Raw genomic sequence first — 17,932 nt, forward strand, 5'->3', positions numbered from 1 at the left:
GCAGCCCCCCAGGGGCCCTGGCTGCTTTCCGGGGAATTCAGGATCCAGGATCCGGCCTCTCCACGCTCCTGGCCTGGCCCTGCTCGTTCCAGCGAGGCCTGGCTGGTAGAATGCAAGGGGCCCCGCTGTCGGAGGCGCATCCCTGTCTGCACCCAGGAGCGCCGGGTCTCGTCGCGACCAGAGGGCTGTGGGGTGGCCCCCGCCCGCGACCGCCCTGCCACACCCGCGAGCGCGCGCGGGCCGCGATGGAAGGCGCCATCCTCACTTCTGCCGCGAGCGGGTGGGAGGGAAGCCACGAGAGGTATTCCATTGGTTGTCTGGGAAAATCAGTAGCGCCTTCCCCTCGCTTGCGGAGGATCAACTTTTCCCACCCCTCGGGTGGGCACTGGGATCCTGGGGCCCGAGCTCGAACGCGGGAGCCAAGGGGACTCCCTTCCCAGGGCCATGAAGCTGGGAGGGCGGCAAGCGCTCCCACACGCGCGTGAAGTGCTTCACGGTGTCCTGAGTCCCTCCGGTCCCCTCGCGGGTCGAGGGCGCGGGTGCCCCGGGCCACCTGGCGGCCAGGGCGCAGGGGTAGTCGGCGGCGCATGTCCCCTCCTCCCGTCGGGTCCGCACGTGTCGCCGGCGCCGCGCCCCCCACGGCTTCCTCGCGGGTCCCGCAGCGCCGCGGCCGAACTGGGCTGCGGGGCCCGCGGGCAGAGCGCCCACCGCCGCATCCCGCGCTGGGCCGCGGTGCGATGCTGCGCTGGAATGAGGAAGCGCGGCGGCGAGGGGAGGGCCCGGACGCGCTGCGCGCGGGGGTGGCGGCGGCGCGCCGAGCGGGCCGGGCGCGGGCGAGCGGGCTGCAGCCGCCGGCGGCACCAGCAGGTACGGCCGGCACCCCGCGGCCCTGGGTCGGGGCTGGCTCGAGCCCCGCGCGGCAGCAAAGTTTGCGCGCGCGGCCCCATCAACCCCGGAGTTGCTGTCCCGACGGGCGCGCCACGGGCTGGGAGCCGGGGGCGGGGACGGGACGGCGCGCCCCTCTCCGCATCCCCCGAGCACCCCGCTCCGTGTCCCGGAACCGCGAGCCCCGTGGCGGTCGCGGCTTGAGCGCGGGGCGAGCGGAGCAGGACGCGGGCGGGGCGCGCAACCCCGAAGTTAGTGGAGCGCGGGGCGGGACGGCGAGCTCGCGGCTGGCGCAGGTGGCTGGGCGCGGGCGGCGGGCGCCAGGTGCTGGCCCGCGGGCGGCGCTGTGCGCGCGGGGCAGCCGGGCGGCCGAGTGCGCGGAGCCGGGCCGGAGCCGGCGGGGGCGGGGAGTGCGGCGGAGAAATGGGGAACCTTGCGAGTGAGCAACTTCAGGAAGTCGTTGTGAAAGGGCGCAGGGGAGAGCTCCGAGGGAGCCGGGCGCTCTGACAAGTGCCTGGGCGGCCGCGCCTGGTGCGTCTCGGCGGGCGGAGCGCAGGCGAGCCCGGGCGAGGCGGGCGAGGCGCGCTGGGCAGAGCGAGCCCCGGCCGGAGGATCAGGCTTGGCCCGCAAAGCGCGACGCTGAACTCCACGTGAGTTTTTCCGAGTTGGATTCCAGTCGGGGAACTTGGGGGTAATTGGCGGATTCAGAAAACAGAGCAGGAAGGAGAAAGAGCGGGCGGGCGGATCCGCGGTCCCAGGCGTGGCGCAAGTGCGGGGCACGCAGTGGTGTGGCCTGGGCGTATTTAAAGGTAAACGCCCGTTCGGAGCGGGTCCCCCGGAGTCAGCAGCGCTGAAGTAATTTGTAAAGGCTTTGCGTATTTTGGGGGTGCGCGCGTTTTGCTTACTCTGTAGCATTACACTGGGTCCGAGCCCGGTTTCTGCGCACTGGGCATTGCTCCGGGGTTGGAAAGTTTGTGCCCTCGCCGACTGCGGCTGTGTTCCGCGGACGCCGGCGGCTGCACTCAAAGGGTTGCTGTCAGCTCGCCGGGCGAGGCTGCGATTCCTCGGGACTCTAGTGGGGCCGCCAGGGCTTTCAAACCCTGAGAATCGCATGCAGAGACCCCGTGGGTGGCCGGTGCGTGCGGTCTGCTCGGGCGCAGTGTGGCGGTGCAGCCTCCGCTGTCGCCGGCCGGCGAGGGCTGCAGCCCTCCGATAGTGGGTTTCCGGGCCGTGCGCCCCGAGCTGCCCAGCGACGCTTGCGGCTTTGAGACGCCTCGTCCTGGCTTCCAGAGCGAGGTGGTGCTGAAGAAGTAATTCCGTTAAAGCAGAGGAACCTGCGCAAATTGGAAATACTTCGTACGGGTTGTGTTTAAACTTGCGTGGAAATTCAAGCGCTTTTAAGGGGGCGTAGTGGCTGGGAGGCCGGAGAAGAGCCGCAGGGACGTGACAGGGCTTCTCCGAGGTCTTTGTGTGACTGTGCAGCGAGGTTAGTGGACTGGCCCTTTACCCGGGACTCTGACAAGTGACGATTGAACAGTCTTTGTAGGACAAGGTGTGCAGGTTTTTTCGGCAGATTATTTAGGACGCGGCCTAAGATTTAAACAGAGACAAGTAAGAGTGCCGGGAAGACACACCTGCTTCCACTGCTGTGCCTTTGTGTGCCGAACCTGGTAGAGAAATAGCGTGGACTCACACATGATTATAAACCACGAGTTCCATTTTAAAACTATACCATTCTGGTTTGAGAGAGTGTTTCTAATTTCAGAATTTGCCCCTGAACGTGTGTGCTCTTGCCTTTTTTTTTTTTTTTTCATGGAAATACAGAAAGGTGGTTCCTGGTCCTACAGATGACCAGACGTTGTGGGTGAAGCAGTTGTGTTTTCTTCCCCTCTTGTTCCATGGTGCTAGGTGAAGGTGCGGGTTCGAGACTCTGCAGTGCTTGTGTGTTTAAGTTGGCCATGTTTTAGTTCCAATGCTGAGTCTTGGAAAACTGCAGCTTCGCCAAAATTCAGGGGCTGCATGGCAATGGCAGCCACCGTGCTGGCCTCACAGGGACCCCCTGCCCCCAGGGGCCTCAGATCCCAGGGTCTCAAAGGAAAAGCAGACGGCGACGCCCCTCGCAGCTGTTCCTGTGTTAGAAATGAAAATTGCGGTGAAGGCCTCGGCCAGCTCTCAGCACTGCCGAGCCGCAGGGCAGGGCTTCTTCCTGACCCGACCCGAGGCTTAGAGGTTGAAGAAGGTGGCTCCTTGGTGAGGGGCCTTTTTCCCCTTACTTTAGATTTGTGTGTTTTGGGTTCGATGAATGTGGTAGCACATTGTCAATATACATGTGAAAACTGAGATTTTGAAGGAGTGCTAGACCTGTGTAGAGTGGGTGCTCCGTGTGTCCCTGATCAGGATTCTGGGTGTACTGGTAGCTGGCAGAGGTAAGGAAAGGCCGTGTGCACATTCACACACACACACAGCACGGGGCGGGAGACGCATGGGCAGTGTCAGTGAGCTTTATCGTCAGGCAGGCCTGAGTGGTAAAACCCCTTCCTGTTTCATTGTTTTACAGTTTTACTGAAATAAATGGATTTTTAATGGTGACGTTAGGCATAAATGGCGTCAGTGTTTTGAGTGTCTGCAGAGTTTTGTGTGTCCCTGTAACTACGGGGAGCCCAGAGTAGGTCGGGCACGGCAACGCTGCGTGGCGGCGTCTCCCCCTGGGAGTCAGGAAGTGACAGCGCTGGGAAATAAGCGCCGGCTCTTGTGTTGGACGGGAGATAGGTGTTAGTGGATGCAGCTCAGAGAAAGCCAGCCCGGAGCCCCTCGGTTCCCTGGCCGTGGGCCCTGGCTGGCCGCTGCTTTCTAAGGGTGACGGGCGTGGCGGGGCCTCGTGGCTCCTGCCTCTGGCTCACTGTGGACTCGGCTCCTGCATTCAGGTCGGCAGGGCCTCAGAGCAGTCTCGTCCCACACATGGGAGCTGTACGAGCAACAAGTGACCCGGCTTGGAGCTGCGGAGGGAGAAAGCTGAGTGTGACTTTTGCTCCAGAGGCGCAGGCGGCTTTGGAAGGGGTCATGGGATCCTGTGTCTTGGGGTCAGCGCTGCACACTCGGTGTCCACAGGAGGCACGTGGGAGTCCTGAGGCTCCGCCAAGCACTGAGGGCGCCCAGATCCCAGCCCCGGCGACAGCAACTCCACTGTTGAGGCTGAGGCACCCACTGCTCGCTCGCACGGCTGACCTGTGTGGCCAGTGGCTTCAGTGCGTTTCTGTGGAGTGTAGCAGGTGGCTGCATGCTCAGGCTGCCTCGTCCAGGTCCTAGGCTGTGTGAGAGCACTTCTAGAAGCTAGTGGAAGCTGGGATTGGAAGATAAGCTTATTCTGGTGCAAAAATTTTTGGGAAATTCAAGCATCATTTTTGCATGGAACTCATTTCCCAACAACTTTTTGGAGATCCCTTATGTGTAGGAATTCAGAATTGTTTTTACCCGAACAAATCCAGCTTTTCAGTGTGCTCCCTGCAGCCTCTGCGGAGCACCCTTGCACGTCCCGGCCCCTCCGTGTTCAGCGCTGTCACTTAGGCGTGTTCGCCTGATGGCGTGTTCTACCCGTCTCATGCGGTTCTGAAAGCACCTGTGAGTGTGGTCAAGCAGTCAAGGCAGTGCTGCCCATCACAAGTGAGACGTGGCTGCCGGCGAAGGCAGGTCTGCAGGAGGTGCAGGGGCCGGGCCCTGGGGTGGGCGTCCCTGGCAGCTCCCCTGGGGGTCCGCTGAGAGCAGGCCTGGCCGTTCCTCTGCGCTTCCCTGCCCTGGCCCGTGTGGATAGGAGGTGCCTCTGCCACCACCTGGGGAGAAACCGCGGCTGCTGGTCACGGATGGGGGCCCGCTTGCCCGCCAGGTCGCAGGCCTGGGGTCTCTCCCTTCCCAAGGCCATGGCTGCCTGTGGGGAACTCACAATTCCTGTTGACTGAACCAGCACCCTTTTCCGCCCCTAGCCTCACACAACAGACGTCCCAATAATTTCTGAACTGGGTCTGGTCGGGACAGGAAGCGCGGGCTCCCTTCCTGTGTGCGTTTTCCTGCGAGAAGAGCAGCTGCCCGCGGGTTTGCATATTTGGCGGAGGTCCCACCTTCCCCTGCGCCCAGCAGAAAGCGAAGCCAGCAGTGGGACCTGGCCGAGGAGGGCGCGGGAGCGGCCGCACCCAGGTCCTCTGTCCCTCCCTGTGGCTGCGAGGCAAGGGCAGCGCCCGGCGGCCTGGAGGAGGCCGGAGCGTGTGGGTGAGTGCCCCCCGGTCCCTGCCACGCTGGCGTGTGGGACGGCCCCCGGCCGGCTGTCTGGGGTGATGGAGAGCCTCGTTATGCCCCGTCTGCCTGCTCGGCTGTCACTGTGCCCCGTGCTCCACCTCCTGGGCACTCATGGCACCCGGTGCCGCCTAATGAATGGCTTAAATGGCCCTAATTAGTGCAGAGGTGCTCTCTTCGTTTTTCTCTCGTTCAAGTGTGCAGACTCCTTTTTCCCTGGCAAGCAGCTCACTGCTAATATAAATCTGACTCCCTTCGCGCCATGTCCGCCCCAGAAGTCAGCAGTAATGGGTAGATGGGAGGTCTGCGGCCAGCGTGGTGGTGTTGGAAGGCGGAAGCCAGCACTGCCCTGTCTGCCTGCTCCTCTGTCTTCCTCTCTCTGCTCCCTCCCTGCCCTCTGTCGTCTGAACTTGCGGGGTTTGTGCTCTGACTGCTCGGAGAGCAGGGAACAACGTCAAATGTTTGTGAGTGCTTCCCACGTACGGCAGTGCGTTTTCTGTGCTATTTTGGAGCTTGCGGGCTGGAAGCTACACCGTGAGGCATTCTCTGAGAGTCTGAAAAGCACGCTGGCGTTTGGACTGCAGTCGTTTGCTAAAGCCAGGAGTGGCACCGTGTGTGTGTGCTTGCCGGCTTTTAGTATCTTTTTGTTCTTACATCAGATTCTCACTGTCAAACGTGGAGAACATTGAATTCTACAAAAGGCACCTCCCTACACCTCATGGGGAAAATGGTTCGTTTTGCGTGTTTCATGAACTCGAGGGTGACCTGCACATTCCTCCTGTGCGTTTAGTGGAAAGAGAGCCAGAGGCCCCCTCGTGCCAGCCACACTCTTCTCTGGAGGGCCCTGTCCACTTTGTGCTGAGTCCTGTGTGGGCGCAGGTGAGAGCGTTCTGCTGCATTCCGGACATCGCTGCAGTCCGTGGGCACCAGCCGCCAGTCATCTCGGGGCGTCGGCGATCAGGCAGTCAGTGGCACTGAACAAGGGTTTGGAAATTGCCAGAACTTCTCCATGACCCGGGTGTCCCCGTTCCTTTGAGGTTGTCTATATCTGCCTGCATAGAGCAGACAAGGCTTTAATAACAGTTAACCTGCTAAAAACAAAAACAAAAACAAACAAACAAAAAAAACCACGCTTAAAGCAAAACACCGAAAATGCAAAAAACCCTGGCAGGAGTGTTTGAAATGCGTTTCCCTGTCTTCTGCGCTCTGGTAGACGTGAGCGTTGTCTGCCTGAATCCAGATAAAGACGCGCACAAATGAGGAAGCTGGCAGGTTCTGTGAGGTCTTTCTGAGGGCCCTTTCCCTGGGGTCTGCACGGGGCCGCGCAGGCTGAGAGAGGAGGGTTCCAGGGTTGGGGTACAGTCCCCGCCTGGCCAGATCTTCACTTTCCACAGGGACCTTGTTAGCTGACCTGTGGCTTGGGCGCCAGCAGCCCCATGGTGCTTCCAGCTTTGGCTAAGAGGACCTGGCGCTGCACTCTGACGGGATCATGTGGAACTTCCTTGCTAGGGTGATCCAACTCCCGCTGCACACAGTCCGGTGATGCTGTTTCCTGTCGTGCCTTCTCTGGGGCCCTAAGTTCCCGTTACCTAGTGACTGGCACGTGGAGCTGTCCCTTGACCCCTCGGAGACGGGACTGGTTTCGGCTCCAGTCTTGAAGGTGGGGCGAGCGGGTGAATTTCCAAAGCACCAAGGCCACCAGGAGAACAAGCTTCTATGCAGGAACCTGATTTCTGTGCCACAGTCCATGTCCTCCGAGCAGAGCTCCAAAGTGTTTTACAACGGCCTTGGAGACCGCATCTCGTCTCTGTTGGCCATGGCCGATCAGTTCATGGTTGATGTAAAGAGAGCTGAGCTCAGAATTCAGTGATCCCGGAAGCCACGTGGCCTGCCCTGACTCGGACAGGACAGTCGGGGAGTCTGTGTGTCTTCCTCTTCTTGGGGGCCAAGGCCAAGTGTCTCTGGCTGCAGCCGTTGGCTGGCCCAGAGCAGCCTGTGGCACTGCCGGGAGTGGGTGGGCAGTGGTGCACCCAGGCGGCGTTTGGCCTGGAATACATGTTGTCTCTGTGTGTGCCCAGAGGTCGGCGGTGGAGACCGCAGGAAGCGAAGGGTTTATGTGTACCCAGGAAATGAACTTCAGTGAGCAAATCAACAAGAATTCCTCAGTTCTTTTAAAAGAGAGACGTGTGTGAGTTCATAAACCGTGGGATATTTATGTGGAGATCTGTGAAATTCTACTTCTTTGGGTCTAAGTAGAACGCAGTTCTTGCCAGATAAACTTGCAGAAGCCCTTCTGTGGGTGGAGGTCGAATGGCCTTGTAGTGACAGGTGAGCTTCTGGAGATGCTGTCGGTGTGCGAGTGGATTTTTCTAGCGTGTACAGGTGTGACTTTGAGTTTAAAAATGTCCACATGGAGCTAGCGACGGTGCTGACTTCCCTACCAAGAAGGCGCGATGACACCACATTGCCTTGCTGGGTAAAATCGTGAAAAACAGAGATAATAGAGATGGTGTCCCCTGCACCTCTGTGTCTCACAACACCAGATCCCGCGTATCAGTGTTGGGGGGGGTCCGTGTCATCTATTGGGGGACGGTTTAAAGATCAGTGTTTAAAGGCTGAGGTCTCGGTTCCTGGCCATGCATGAAGGTCCCCCAGAATCGGTGAGAGGGAAGAAGAAAACAATTCTAAACTTAGATTTCTTTTTTTTCTTAAGTGATGAAGTGTGAAAAGCCATTTATAATTGAGGAAGCTATTTAGGAAGTGGCCGATGCTGCTGGCCAGAGTGAGAAGAGCGCGCGTCGCTGCCAGGAGCCCGCGGGAGCATCTGGGACACCGGCCGCTGCTGCCGTGGGCCACCCCCGTCCTCCTGGCGGGGTGGAGACCCCACGACGCGCCTGTGCCCGCAGCACAGGGGGGAGCCGCTTGGGGTCCAGCCCTGGGCCTCTTGCCATGGCAGATGGGAGCCCCGAGGACGGGCCCAGCTGCACTTTCTCGGTTCTGGAGGGAACTCTGCAGCCCCCTTGCGCCTCGCTCGGAGACAGGGGCCTCGGCCGTGGCATCTGCAGTCCTCTCGTGGTCTTCAGCACCATGGTTTTCTCTGTTTTTTAAAGAGGTTTCCTCAGTTCCCTTTGACCCTTCCTCTTTTGCATATCAGTTCCTGCCCATAGGAAAAAAAAATGCAAGGACAGAATTGCACATCTGAGCTCATTTGCTCTCTGAAGGTTCACGGCAGAACAAACCGCGGAGTTTTCTGTGGCTGGGCTGGATGTGGGGGAGGGCGGCGTGAAAGCCAAATTAGATTCCTGCTTTCCTGTTTAAATCTTGTTTTTCATTGTTATTTGCACCAGCAAGGCTCTGTGGAATAATCATGAAAACGTGTAGATTGGCAGCTAATTTTTGAAAAATGAAAAGAATCAGCAACGAAATAAGAGTGCCCAGAAGTTTTTATGCTCTCCCAACCTGTTTTGTCAAATTGTTACGAAAACCTATAAGGTCTCTTTGACTAGATACAAAGCCTTTGCCTGTCGCCTCGGGTCTCCCTCGGACTGCTTCCTTTTTTGAAGACACAGTGTAATTCACAGTGATATGATAGATTTGCAAACAGAAAGCCTACCAGCCTGGAGATGAAAGGGCTTGTCTCTGGGCAGGGATAATGTGTTTTATTAAAGAGATCTGTGACCCAACACATTTTAAAGAGCGTAGGCTTGGCCCGTGCTCCCCAGATCCTTCCAAATAAGCACCACTGGGTAGCTGAGGACGTAAACCCAGTGTCACTGTGGTGCAGCTTTGCCTGTTAGGGAGGGAACAGGCCACAGCACACACTGGACAGAGGGCCCAGCACTGTGTCACAGGAGCACTGGGATGAGGTTGGCCTCCATGGCACCTGCTTGTTGTCTCGTAACATCTAAGCGGCATCCAGTCCTTGTCCGTCCCTCATTTGGAACCTGTGACCACCACACTCGTCTGTAAGGTTCCCAAGGGCAGCGCAGTGGAGAGAAAGAGGCATCAGTGGGTTGCGGCTTCACGTCTCAGCTCTGTCGCTGGCCGTGACCTTGGATAGGTTACGTCTGTCTCAGCCTTGGCGTTCTTACCTGTAACATGCGAGTGATGCCGTGGATCCCTTGGGGTTAACTCTGGGGGTTACAGGTGCACATTTAGCAAATGGACACTGGATGCCCACTCAGCGTGGAACCCTGTGCCAGACACTGGGATAAAGCAGCAGATGGGACACACGAGGTTCATGGTCGTGGGAGACGTAACAGTATGCCTCTCAAATTCCATGCTTAGTAGGGCGCTTAGATGAAGCTGGCCAGTGCCCACGTCCTTCCTTTCCTAACTTTTCAAGGGCTGCACAAGGCACTCAGGATGCGTTAGGAAACAGGACTGGCCAGGATCATCTTTGTAGGCTCAGGGCAAGGGACAGGCGCTTGCCTAGAAAGCAAAGATCATGCGAGGCTGGGCCTCCTCACCTGGATGTGCACCTGGCCAGGGCTGCTGGATGCTTCTCCCCAGGAGCGAGCCAGGCCCCCACCCTCCCACGTTTGCAGAGTGCAAAGGGGAAGGCAGGGAGCAGGGGTGGCTTCAGGCGGGGCCCATCCGTCCTCAGAGCCCCGCCATAGGTCCCACACAGGCTGTCGGCCACACTCCCCTGTGCCCCAGGGCCCCAGTGCTGTCTGCCCAGCCTCATGCCTGCTCCCACTTGTGCCTCTCTAAGGTGGTGATGTGCTGAGGGCTTCCAGCTGCAGCCCTGCAGCAGGTCCTGTTTGTTCCTGTTTGATGCGGGTGGGGAGGGGGAGTAGAGGAAGAGACAGAGGTGGGGGGTGCAGGAGAGGAGAGACAGAGACTGAGTGAGGGAAGGAGAGAGGGAGACAGAGATGGGAGGAGAGAGACTTAGGGAGACTTTAGACTGCCCGGGAAGCAGTGCAGAGAGGGTGGAGGAAGGGTGGATGTGGCCTGGAGCCCCTCCCTGCTCTCCTGGAGGGTCAGCGACGGGCAGCCGCTGTCACGCTGGCCTGCACTTATCTCTGCATCTGTTTCCCCTTGTGCAAGACTCAGAACTGCTTCTCTCAGGCACAGTGAGTGCATTCATGTGCTGAGGCTGCACAGGTGAGCTTGCTGACAGACATGAGTCTGCCCTCTGCTTGTTCGGCTCTCGCCTGCAAAGCCACGGTGCCGGGAATGGCTCCGCCAGGGGTCTCCGTTCACAGATCCACCGTTCTGGCTTTTGTTTGGCTGAAAGTGACCCCAGAACACAGGAGTTCGCTGGTGTGTTGAACTTACTGTTGAAGATGAGCTCCTTCTCAGCTGAGACGGAACTTAAATTCCATTTTCTACCTGGTGCCCTGCACTGCTTTCCTGTGGGAGAAAGGCGCTTAGTAGGTGCGTTCCAGGACAAAGATAGAGCCCAGCCCGCCAGTGCTGGCTAACAGGGCTTGGACAGGAAGCGCCAGCTGTCCTGGGTGAGCGAGGCTCGGGATCAGGCCGCTTCCCCCGCCCTTAGTCCCGGCACTTGGGATTCCTCTGATCCTGACCTGAAAGCAAAGTCACTTTCACAACAGAGTCTTGTGTTTTCATCCCAAGGGGTGTGCCTTTGGGGTCTGGGGAAGTCTTGGGGCAGCTTCTCAAGTCACCCCCTGATGCTAGACAAGGCGCAGGCCACAGAATCCACAGGCCCCAAGGTAGATAAAAACGTGAGGCTTTTACTGAGAAATGGGTTATTTCAAAACAGCTGTGCCGGCTGACATGCGCCAAGCCAGGATCCTTCTGCGCGTCCCCCCACCCCCACCCCACCCCAAGCCGCTCATTGGTCACAAGCCCACGAGGGGCCCGGATGTCCCAGAAGACATGGCTGAAGGTGTGTGTGAGGATGGACGCGAGGTGCCTCGCACGAGGGGCCTCCTGCTGCTATCCTGGGCCCACAATCCTGCTGAGCCAGGCCGGCCCAGACGAGGGCTCTCTCTGGCCTCCGTGTCTTCTCCTGGTTCTCGGCCTTCCAGACGCCGCCCAGGGCAGGGCTGGACCCTGCAGGTCCTGGTGTGTAGTGCATTCTCCCGTCTTACCACCACGTGTGCAGAGGGACCTGAGCTGATTAGTTCTCGCGTAAAAGGCAGCCTCGAGGGGTACCCAGTGCCCTGCCCGAGGGGTGGGGTTCTCTACGGGGTCTTGCTGGGGGCTCAGCTGCCTTAGGAAACCCTGTGTGTCCTGTTCTGTTCTGATGGAGCTGACCTGAGTGCACTACAGGAAGGTATGGGTTAAGCAACCCGCCTGAGTGGTGTGTGCCCATTACAGTGCGATGACAGTATGCGTACTTGTGAAAGGGAAGCTCTGTGTAGTATTACGTGGGAAATATTCTCAGCAGTACGTTTGGAATATATGACTATTTAGCACTCTGTTTTTGTCAGAAGCACACAGAGGAGGAAAAAGCCCTCAGTGGTGGGAATTCTGGGCAGTTTCTTTCTTCAAGAATCTGTAAAACACATCACGTGGGTAGCAGGAAGCGTGAAGTCAGATGAGCATCCCGCGTGGGAGAGGCTGTCCCCACAGCACGGGAGCTGGGTGCACTTTCGCGGTCAGCTCTGGGCGTCTGGGCTGTGCTGTGGCCGTGCAGTGCCAGCCTTGGCTCTCTCTGCGAGTGCACAGCCTGGGGAGGATTCTGCTCCCCTGCGTCTCGCGTCTGTGTCGTTGTTGTCTGACACTTCCCAAAGAGCCATCGCTTTCTGCCGTGGTTACAGCCGACTTGTCCCGCCGGTTTGGGGCCGTGCTTGTGCTGCCTGGTGCTTGCCCCGGGAGGGCATGTCTGCCCCCTGTGTCCTGGGGACCCCCACCCTGGGACTGGGTGCGTGTGGGCCGCGGGGCCTTTTGCTGGTCTGTGGCTCCCAGCCCTGGCTCAGCGGTGCCTTTGAGAAACAGAGGGAGGCAGCTGCCCGTCCAGTGCGGCCTTCACGTTGTCCGTGCTGCAGGAGAAGCCATGCCTTCTGTGCGTGGCCTCCCAGAGTTCAGAGTGTGCGCGGCCGGACAGCCTGCAGCGTGGTCGGAGGTGTGAGGGCCCCAGGTCCTCTGTGGGTTCCGGTTCTCTGCTTGCAGCAGACTCAGACCCAGAGGCGGCCCCTAGGGAAAGGGACCAGGTTCCGTGTGCTGATGGCGAGGGGAGGGCTCCGCTGAGTGGCGGCTCGCGGAGCGGCAGGGAGAGGTTTCTGTCCATGAAACTGCCAGGGTCGTGTGCCGCGGGTGCCAGGGGCTTCCGAGCTGCAGCCAAACACAGCACGCCCGTGATGTGTACGCCAGCGCGGCCGGGGTCCCTCCCTCGCGTGTGCTGTGACTTGCAGTGCCACCAGCCGACAGCATCTTCCCCAGCTGATTGCTTGAGGAGCTGGCCGTCTGTCAGCAGGGCGGCCGCGCTGGGCCCTCTCCCGGGCTCCGTGGGCCGCCCAAGCTCCGCACGTGAGGTGCCGAGAAGGCTGGGTCGAGGCCTGAGAAGGAGCGAGGGGCCAGGGACAAAGACAGAGGCGCGGCGCGGCCCGTCTGCCAGGCACAGGTGTATTCATTATTGATGGAGGTGGTGCGGCGGCTGCTCGGTTATGCAGGCCTGCCTGGGTAAATGAGACATTCTTCAGCAAATTGCTTCGTTTTTTGATTGCTGATTGTACGCGTGTCACCAAGCTGACTCAAGGTTCATCGATGCATGCTCAGTAAATTAGAAAGAACATAACTATGGATCAGCCAAGAGAATGAATTCTGTGCCTACAATGACCCAGGGCCATTTAATTTTCTGCTTAATTTTGTTGCAGTCAGTTTGCATTTTGGGTTATTATGCAGTAGGAAATTAACAATAAATAACAAATTTGGTCCTCCTGTGCTTGTAATGATATTTTTATAAATCTTTGTAATGCTGTTTTTAAAAGGATCAGGGTCTGTGCCTGGCTGATACTCCTGCGAGTGTGCGAGGAGGAAAACGCATTATTCTTGCCGGGTAACCTTGTTGTTAGATAGCACAGGGTTCTCTCTCTCTTTTTCCCTCTCTCATATCTTACGAGTATTTTTGCTTCCTCTCTTTCTCAGATAACCTGAGGACAATGGATGCCGATGAGGGTCAGGACCTGTCGCAAGTTTCAGGTGAGAGCTTGAGAGATACCTGCGTGGGGGCAGAGCCCGCAGTACCGGCCTTGCTTGGCCCCTTGGGGGTGCGGAGGAGACCAGCATGGAGTCCGCATGGGTGCTCGCTGGAACTCCTGGAGTTTTACCCCAGCCTAGAACTGTACAGGAAAGCGTCCAAGATGAAACTAGTTCTGCTGTCAAATCTGCAAGTGCCTTGGAAGGAAGTAATAGCAGTTCCACTCTTGGGGATGAAAACGGACTGATTGGTGCTCCTTAGAGCCTAGCCACACGCCGTGGATGGTGTTTACCCGCTGGGCGGGAGGAGAGGGGAGGAGAAAGCAGCTTGGGCGGCGTGGTGGTGGCACAGTTCGGAGTCTTGAGGATTTGTCCAGGGGAGAAGCACCTGAGTGCTCCCTGCGCCACACTGGGCATCGCCAACACTAGACCAGCCCTCCTCGTCATGGGGGGCCATGACACGAGACGTTGGGGTGGAGCCCTGGCTCCCGCCAGTGCTGGGGCCGGGCCACAGCCAGGCAGGCGAGCCTACACGCTTCCTCTCTGCTCTGGTTCAGGCTGTCAGCAGTGGCCCTGGCTTTGGGGCCTCCAGCATCGCATGTGGGAACTTCCCAGGTGTGAGGCTGGTCCCGGAAGGCTGGCCTCTGTGCGAGAATGGTCGCCAGTGCTGAGCCAGCGCCTCGTGCTTCCGTGAGTTCATTGAATTCTGCGTTTTGGTCCAAGTCCATGAGGGCGACTGGGACCTGCCTGGTGGTGCCGCCTTGCCTGGCGGCCGGGTCCCCAGGTCCTCCCAGTGGGATGGACCCGCCCATGCCACAGAGACTTCCTCCTCCTCTGCCCCTCCCTTCCTTTGAAAGCCCTGAGTGCAAACCGTGCCCGGGTGAAGAACAAGCCCTGCAGGCGGCATTCGGGCTTCCCGCCCGAGGTGCCCCGTGTGCCTGCGTCTCCTGTTGCCTTGCAGCGTGCCACTGCTGCTGTGAGACTGAGGGAGGTCCGTGCCCGCGTTCACGGCTCCTGAAACGGGAGGATGTGACCCCACCCCTAGGAGAGAGTCCCTGCCAGCCATGGAGAGCAAAGAAGTGACGAAGGCGTGTTTGCAGAGTGTGAGCCAAGTTGCACACATGTGCACAGAGACACACGTGCACACACACTGTCTCTGTGCTTGCACTGTGAGTTGAGGAAAATTCTGGAAGGATGCTAAGAATCTGGACTTCCCTGAGAGGATGCCTGTGGCCAGCAAGGTGGCGAGTTAGGAATCTTGCCTCTCCTCCACCTTGCAGAGGTATTTGGACTGATATTCTTAAAAAAAAATATTTATTATTTATTTGAAAGAGTTACACAGAGAGAAAGAGAGGCAGAGAGAGAGAGAGAGAGAGAGGTCTTCCATCCACTGGTTCACTCCCCAGTTGGCCACAATGACGGGAGCTGCGCTGATTCAAAGCCAGGAGCCAGGAGCTTCTTCCGGGTCTCCCACGCGGGTGCAGGGGCCCAAGCACTTGGACCGTCTTCTGCTGCTTCCCCAGGCCACAGCAGAGAGCTGGATCAGAAGTGGAGCAGCCGGGACTTGAGCCGGTGCCCATGGGACACTGGCAATGCAGGCTGTGGCCTTACCTGCTAAGCCACAGCGCCGGCCCCTGGACTGATTATTCTGAAGCACATACTTTGTTTTTTTTTTTTTTTTTTCCTGCAGATACACAACAACAAAGAGCAAGTTAAATTTTCGTTCTCTGTGGCTTCACATGTGGCATCCCTGGCCTCTGGCCAGGAGCACCAGATGTGGTGTGTGCTGGCTGCTGGGCGTCGGCGAGCCTGGGCACTGCCTTTGCCCACTGCAGCTCTGCAGTTCATGGACATGGGTGTGATGTGAAAACCACACATGGATTTCTTTTTTTCTTTTTTATTTTTTTTGCAAAAAGTAAACTTATGTTTTAACTCCATTTCTCCAGATTGGTTTTGAAATACCATTGTTTGACCAGAGTTGTCGAAGGTGTCAGAAAACCAGGATATTAAAAAACTCCAAAGGCAGAAGACCCTGTCTTGGTTTCTGCTCTCCTGCTTTTCCTCCTTGCTTTCACCCTGGGCAGCTTCTGCCTGGGCGTTTTGCATCAAACACTCAAGGAGAATGTAGCCGGTCAGGTCCACACTGGGCTGGGTCTACACTGTGGTGGCCCAAGCGAAAGTTCGCCCAAACCCTGTAAGGAACAAGGGTCCCTGCTCTGAGCTCACCTCTTGGTGACAAAACTCACAAAAGCCTCATCTGCCTGGGAGGTTTTGTTGTCCTTGACATTATGCTAAATACTGCATTTGTTCTGGGCTCAGGCTGGTGAAAGGAGAGGGTAGCTGGTGGGGTGGGGGTGGAGATGCAAGACTTTCTGAGAAAGAAAACTCTTTGTTTGCAAAGCTTTGGCCTGACACTTAGTGCAGATACCCTAGAGGAGGCCTGGCTGTTTCTCCGTGGGGGCACTGCTGTCCTCAGTTAAAGCCCTGGGACCTAAGCAGTGAACGGAGCCAGATGAGTTGGGTCTCATTCAGCAAAGATTTTAAGGATACTGGTCCCATGTCTTGGAATTCAGTGCTGCTTCTCCAACTAAAACCAGCTTCAGATTTCTCATTTCCAAAGTTGGGGGAAGTGGCAGGTAACCGTGCTATAAAGATGTGCGTTTGGTCAAACAGGAGTTGACACTCTTGATAAGAAATCCCAGGAATGTCAGTCATCATCCTCTTTTCTCATAAAATGCCGAATGTTAGCACTTCCACAGGGCTCAACCTCACAGATGTGAAACGCTTGAGAAACAGACATGCTCACTCTCTGCCTTTCTCCAAACCGCTGGGTTCTTCATTCCTCAGGGACGAGTCCCACTTGTGGACTGTGCCTAGTGTACCGTGTCTTGCATACAGTCGGTGCTTAATAAGTGCTTACTGGCTCGAATCCGCAGGAGTTGGGAAAATGTTATGGGTAGACATGCAGGGGAGTACAAGCACTGCGTGCCTCGGGGGAACATCCCACAGATCCTATGGGTAGAGTTGTTTCTATCTCTGCCGTTCTGTTGTCAAGTTTTCCCAAAATGCTTGATAGACAGGTGCAGTCCGTCGTGGTTTGGAGCCAGCCTGTGGGAGACGGGCACCCATCCCTGCCCATGCCTGTGGGGCCCAGGACAAGCGCTTCCTGCGGTGGCGTCGTCTGCAGCAGCAGAGGCCCTGGCTGAACACCGCCCCTGTCTGGCGGATGCTGTGTTCATGCTGTGTCTGGGGGCTGTGGCCTGGCGTGGCTGCTTGGGGAGAGGAGGTGCAGTGGAGGGGATGCCCTAGCAAGTCCCAGTGAGCCCAGCGATGGGTGCCCCCCAACATTTCCTTCCTTCCCGCTTACGGGCCCTGCAGAAGGTGCACTTCCCGCCTCCGTATGCAGGGAGCTAAGCGGCTGACTCACCGGAAGTCCTCTGGGGGCTGAGTCCCATTGAGGCCTGGATCCCCACTGTTCCATGAAGTGAAGGGCCCTATCGTGAGCTTTCATTTTCCTCGGGAAGTGCGTCCCTTTGGGTGCTCATGTAGCACCGTGTAAAATAAAAAACCCGGGTGCTTGAGAGCAGAGGAAGCGCAGCACTGTCCTGGTGAGGGACAGTCTGCTGTCTGCTTGCAGTGGATAAGTAATTATGCAGGTTCTCATCTAAGTTGCCCAAAAATCTCCTGGTGGGCAATGCATCATTTGGAAACGTAGGCAATTAGTAAACCGAACATGAATTGATATATTTGTAATGTAGCCAGAAGCTTCTTCCATTTTTCAAAGTGAAATTTTAGTATGTCTTCCCAATGATTCCCTCTAAACACTTGCTGTCCTGCTGTCTCTGTCTCTGGTGTTCACGTGCATTGTCCGTGGACTGGGGAAGTGTGGGAACGCCGTGCTGTCTGGCATGGTGCAGCGCACCGAGTGACACCACACGCTTGCTCTGTGTGAGAATCCACACGCCTCATGCTTGCTTTGGCTTCACCCCAGCCCTGCGGGCCAGACCTTGGTCTTGTGGTGTGGTCGCCTCTCACGTGTGCAGTCCTGCAGCGACCAGTTTTCCACTTGGTCACCCCAGAGCCGCGTCCCACATCAACAGATCCCACCCACAGTGTGTTACTATTGGGGTGCTTCGGCTCTGTTTACTACGTTATTTTTTCGTCTTTTTTTCAATTTTGCATTTTCAGTGATTAGATGGACTAACATGTTGAAACCTCAACTGTGAAAATAATTGATGGGAGGTTTTCCACCTGTGAGCTCCAGCAGGGAACGGCTGAGAGATCGGGACAGCCGCTTGCCCGTGAATGAGGTCTGAGCATCCACTCACACTTTAGGCTTTTAGGCAAATCAGACGCCGGCTTCGAAGCCGTTGCTGAATTAAGGGCAGGCGGGGCGGATTGAGCCAAGCACTTGGCGTCCTCTGAGTAGACCTGACTCTGCTGCTCTGGTTCTGCCTGCTAGGAATTCATCCAGATACACTGAGACCGATGTTTTAGTCTCCTTCTCCCCATGGAGTCCCCTCTGCATGCAGCGTCCTTATTGATCCACCTGACCCATGGTATTTGAGAATGCTGAGCCCCACTGTTTCCATTATTCCCTTTCCCACCCCTTAGAGACAGAGGTAGAAGTGCAGAGAGCGAGGCTGGGGACAGA

General features: G+C 57.5%; 1 protein-coding gene across 15 annotated transcripts in view; it reads left to right on the forward strand.

Annotated features, from left to right (window-relative positions):
* The first annotated feature begins 629 nt into the window (after window positions 1-629).
* IKZF1 (IKAROS family zinc finger 1) overlaps window positions 630-17,932 on the forward strand; it is a 95,189-nt gene continuing 77,886 nt past the window's right edge. For 2 of the 15 annotated variants that reach the window (XM_070059466.2, XM_070059464.2), the window contains exons 1-2: window positions 633-867; window positions 13,228-13,281. In XM_070059466.2, the coding sequence (XP_069915567.1) occupies window positions 738-867; window positions 13,228-13,281 (184 nt within the window). In that variant the 5' untranslated portion in view covers window positions 633-737. Of the gene's footprint in view, window positions 868-1,172; window positions 1,536-1,670; window positions 1,695-2,347; window positions 2,372-5,011; window positions 5,146-13,227; window positions 13,282-17,932 lie in introns of those variants that run through there. The other 13 variants (XM_051853170.3, XM_070059460.2, XM_002721579.6 and 10 more) reach the window with 11 other exon arrangements.

This window comes from Oryctolagus cuniculus, chromosome 16 (genome assembly GCF_051225735.1).
Source record: "Oryctolagus cuniculus isolate XC-2025 breed Fujian yellow rabbit chromosome 16, ASM5122573v1, whole genome shotgun sequence".
Lineage (NCBI taxonomy): Eukaryota > Metazoa > Chordata > Mammalia > Lagomorpha > Leporidae > Oryctolagus > Oryctolagus cuniculus.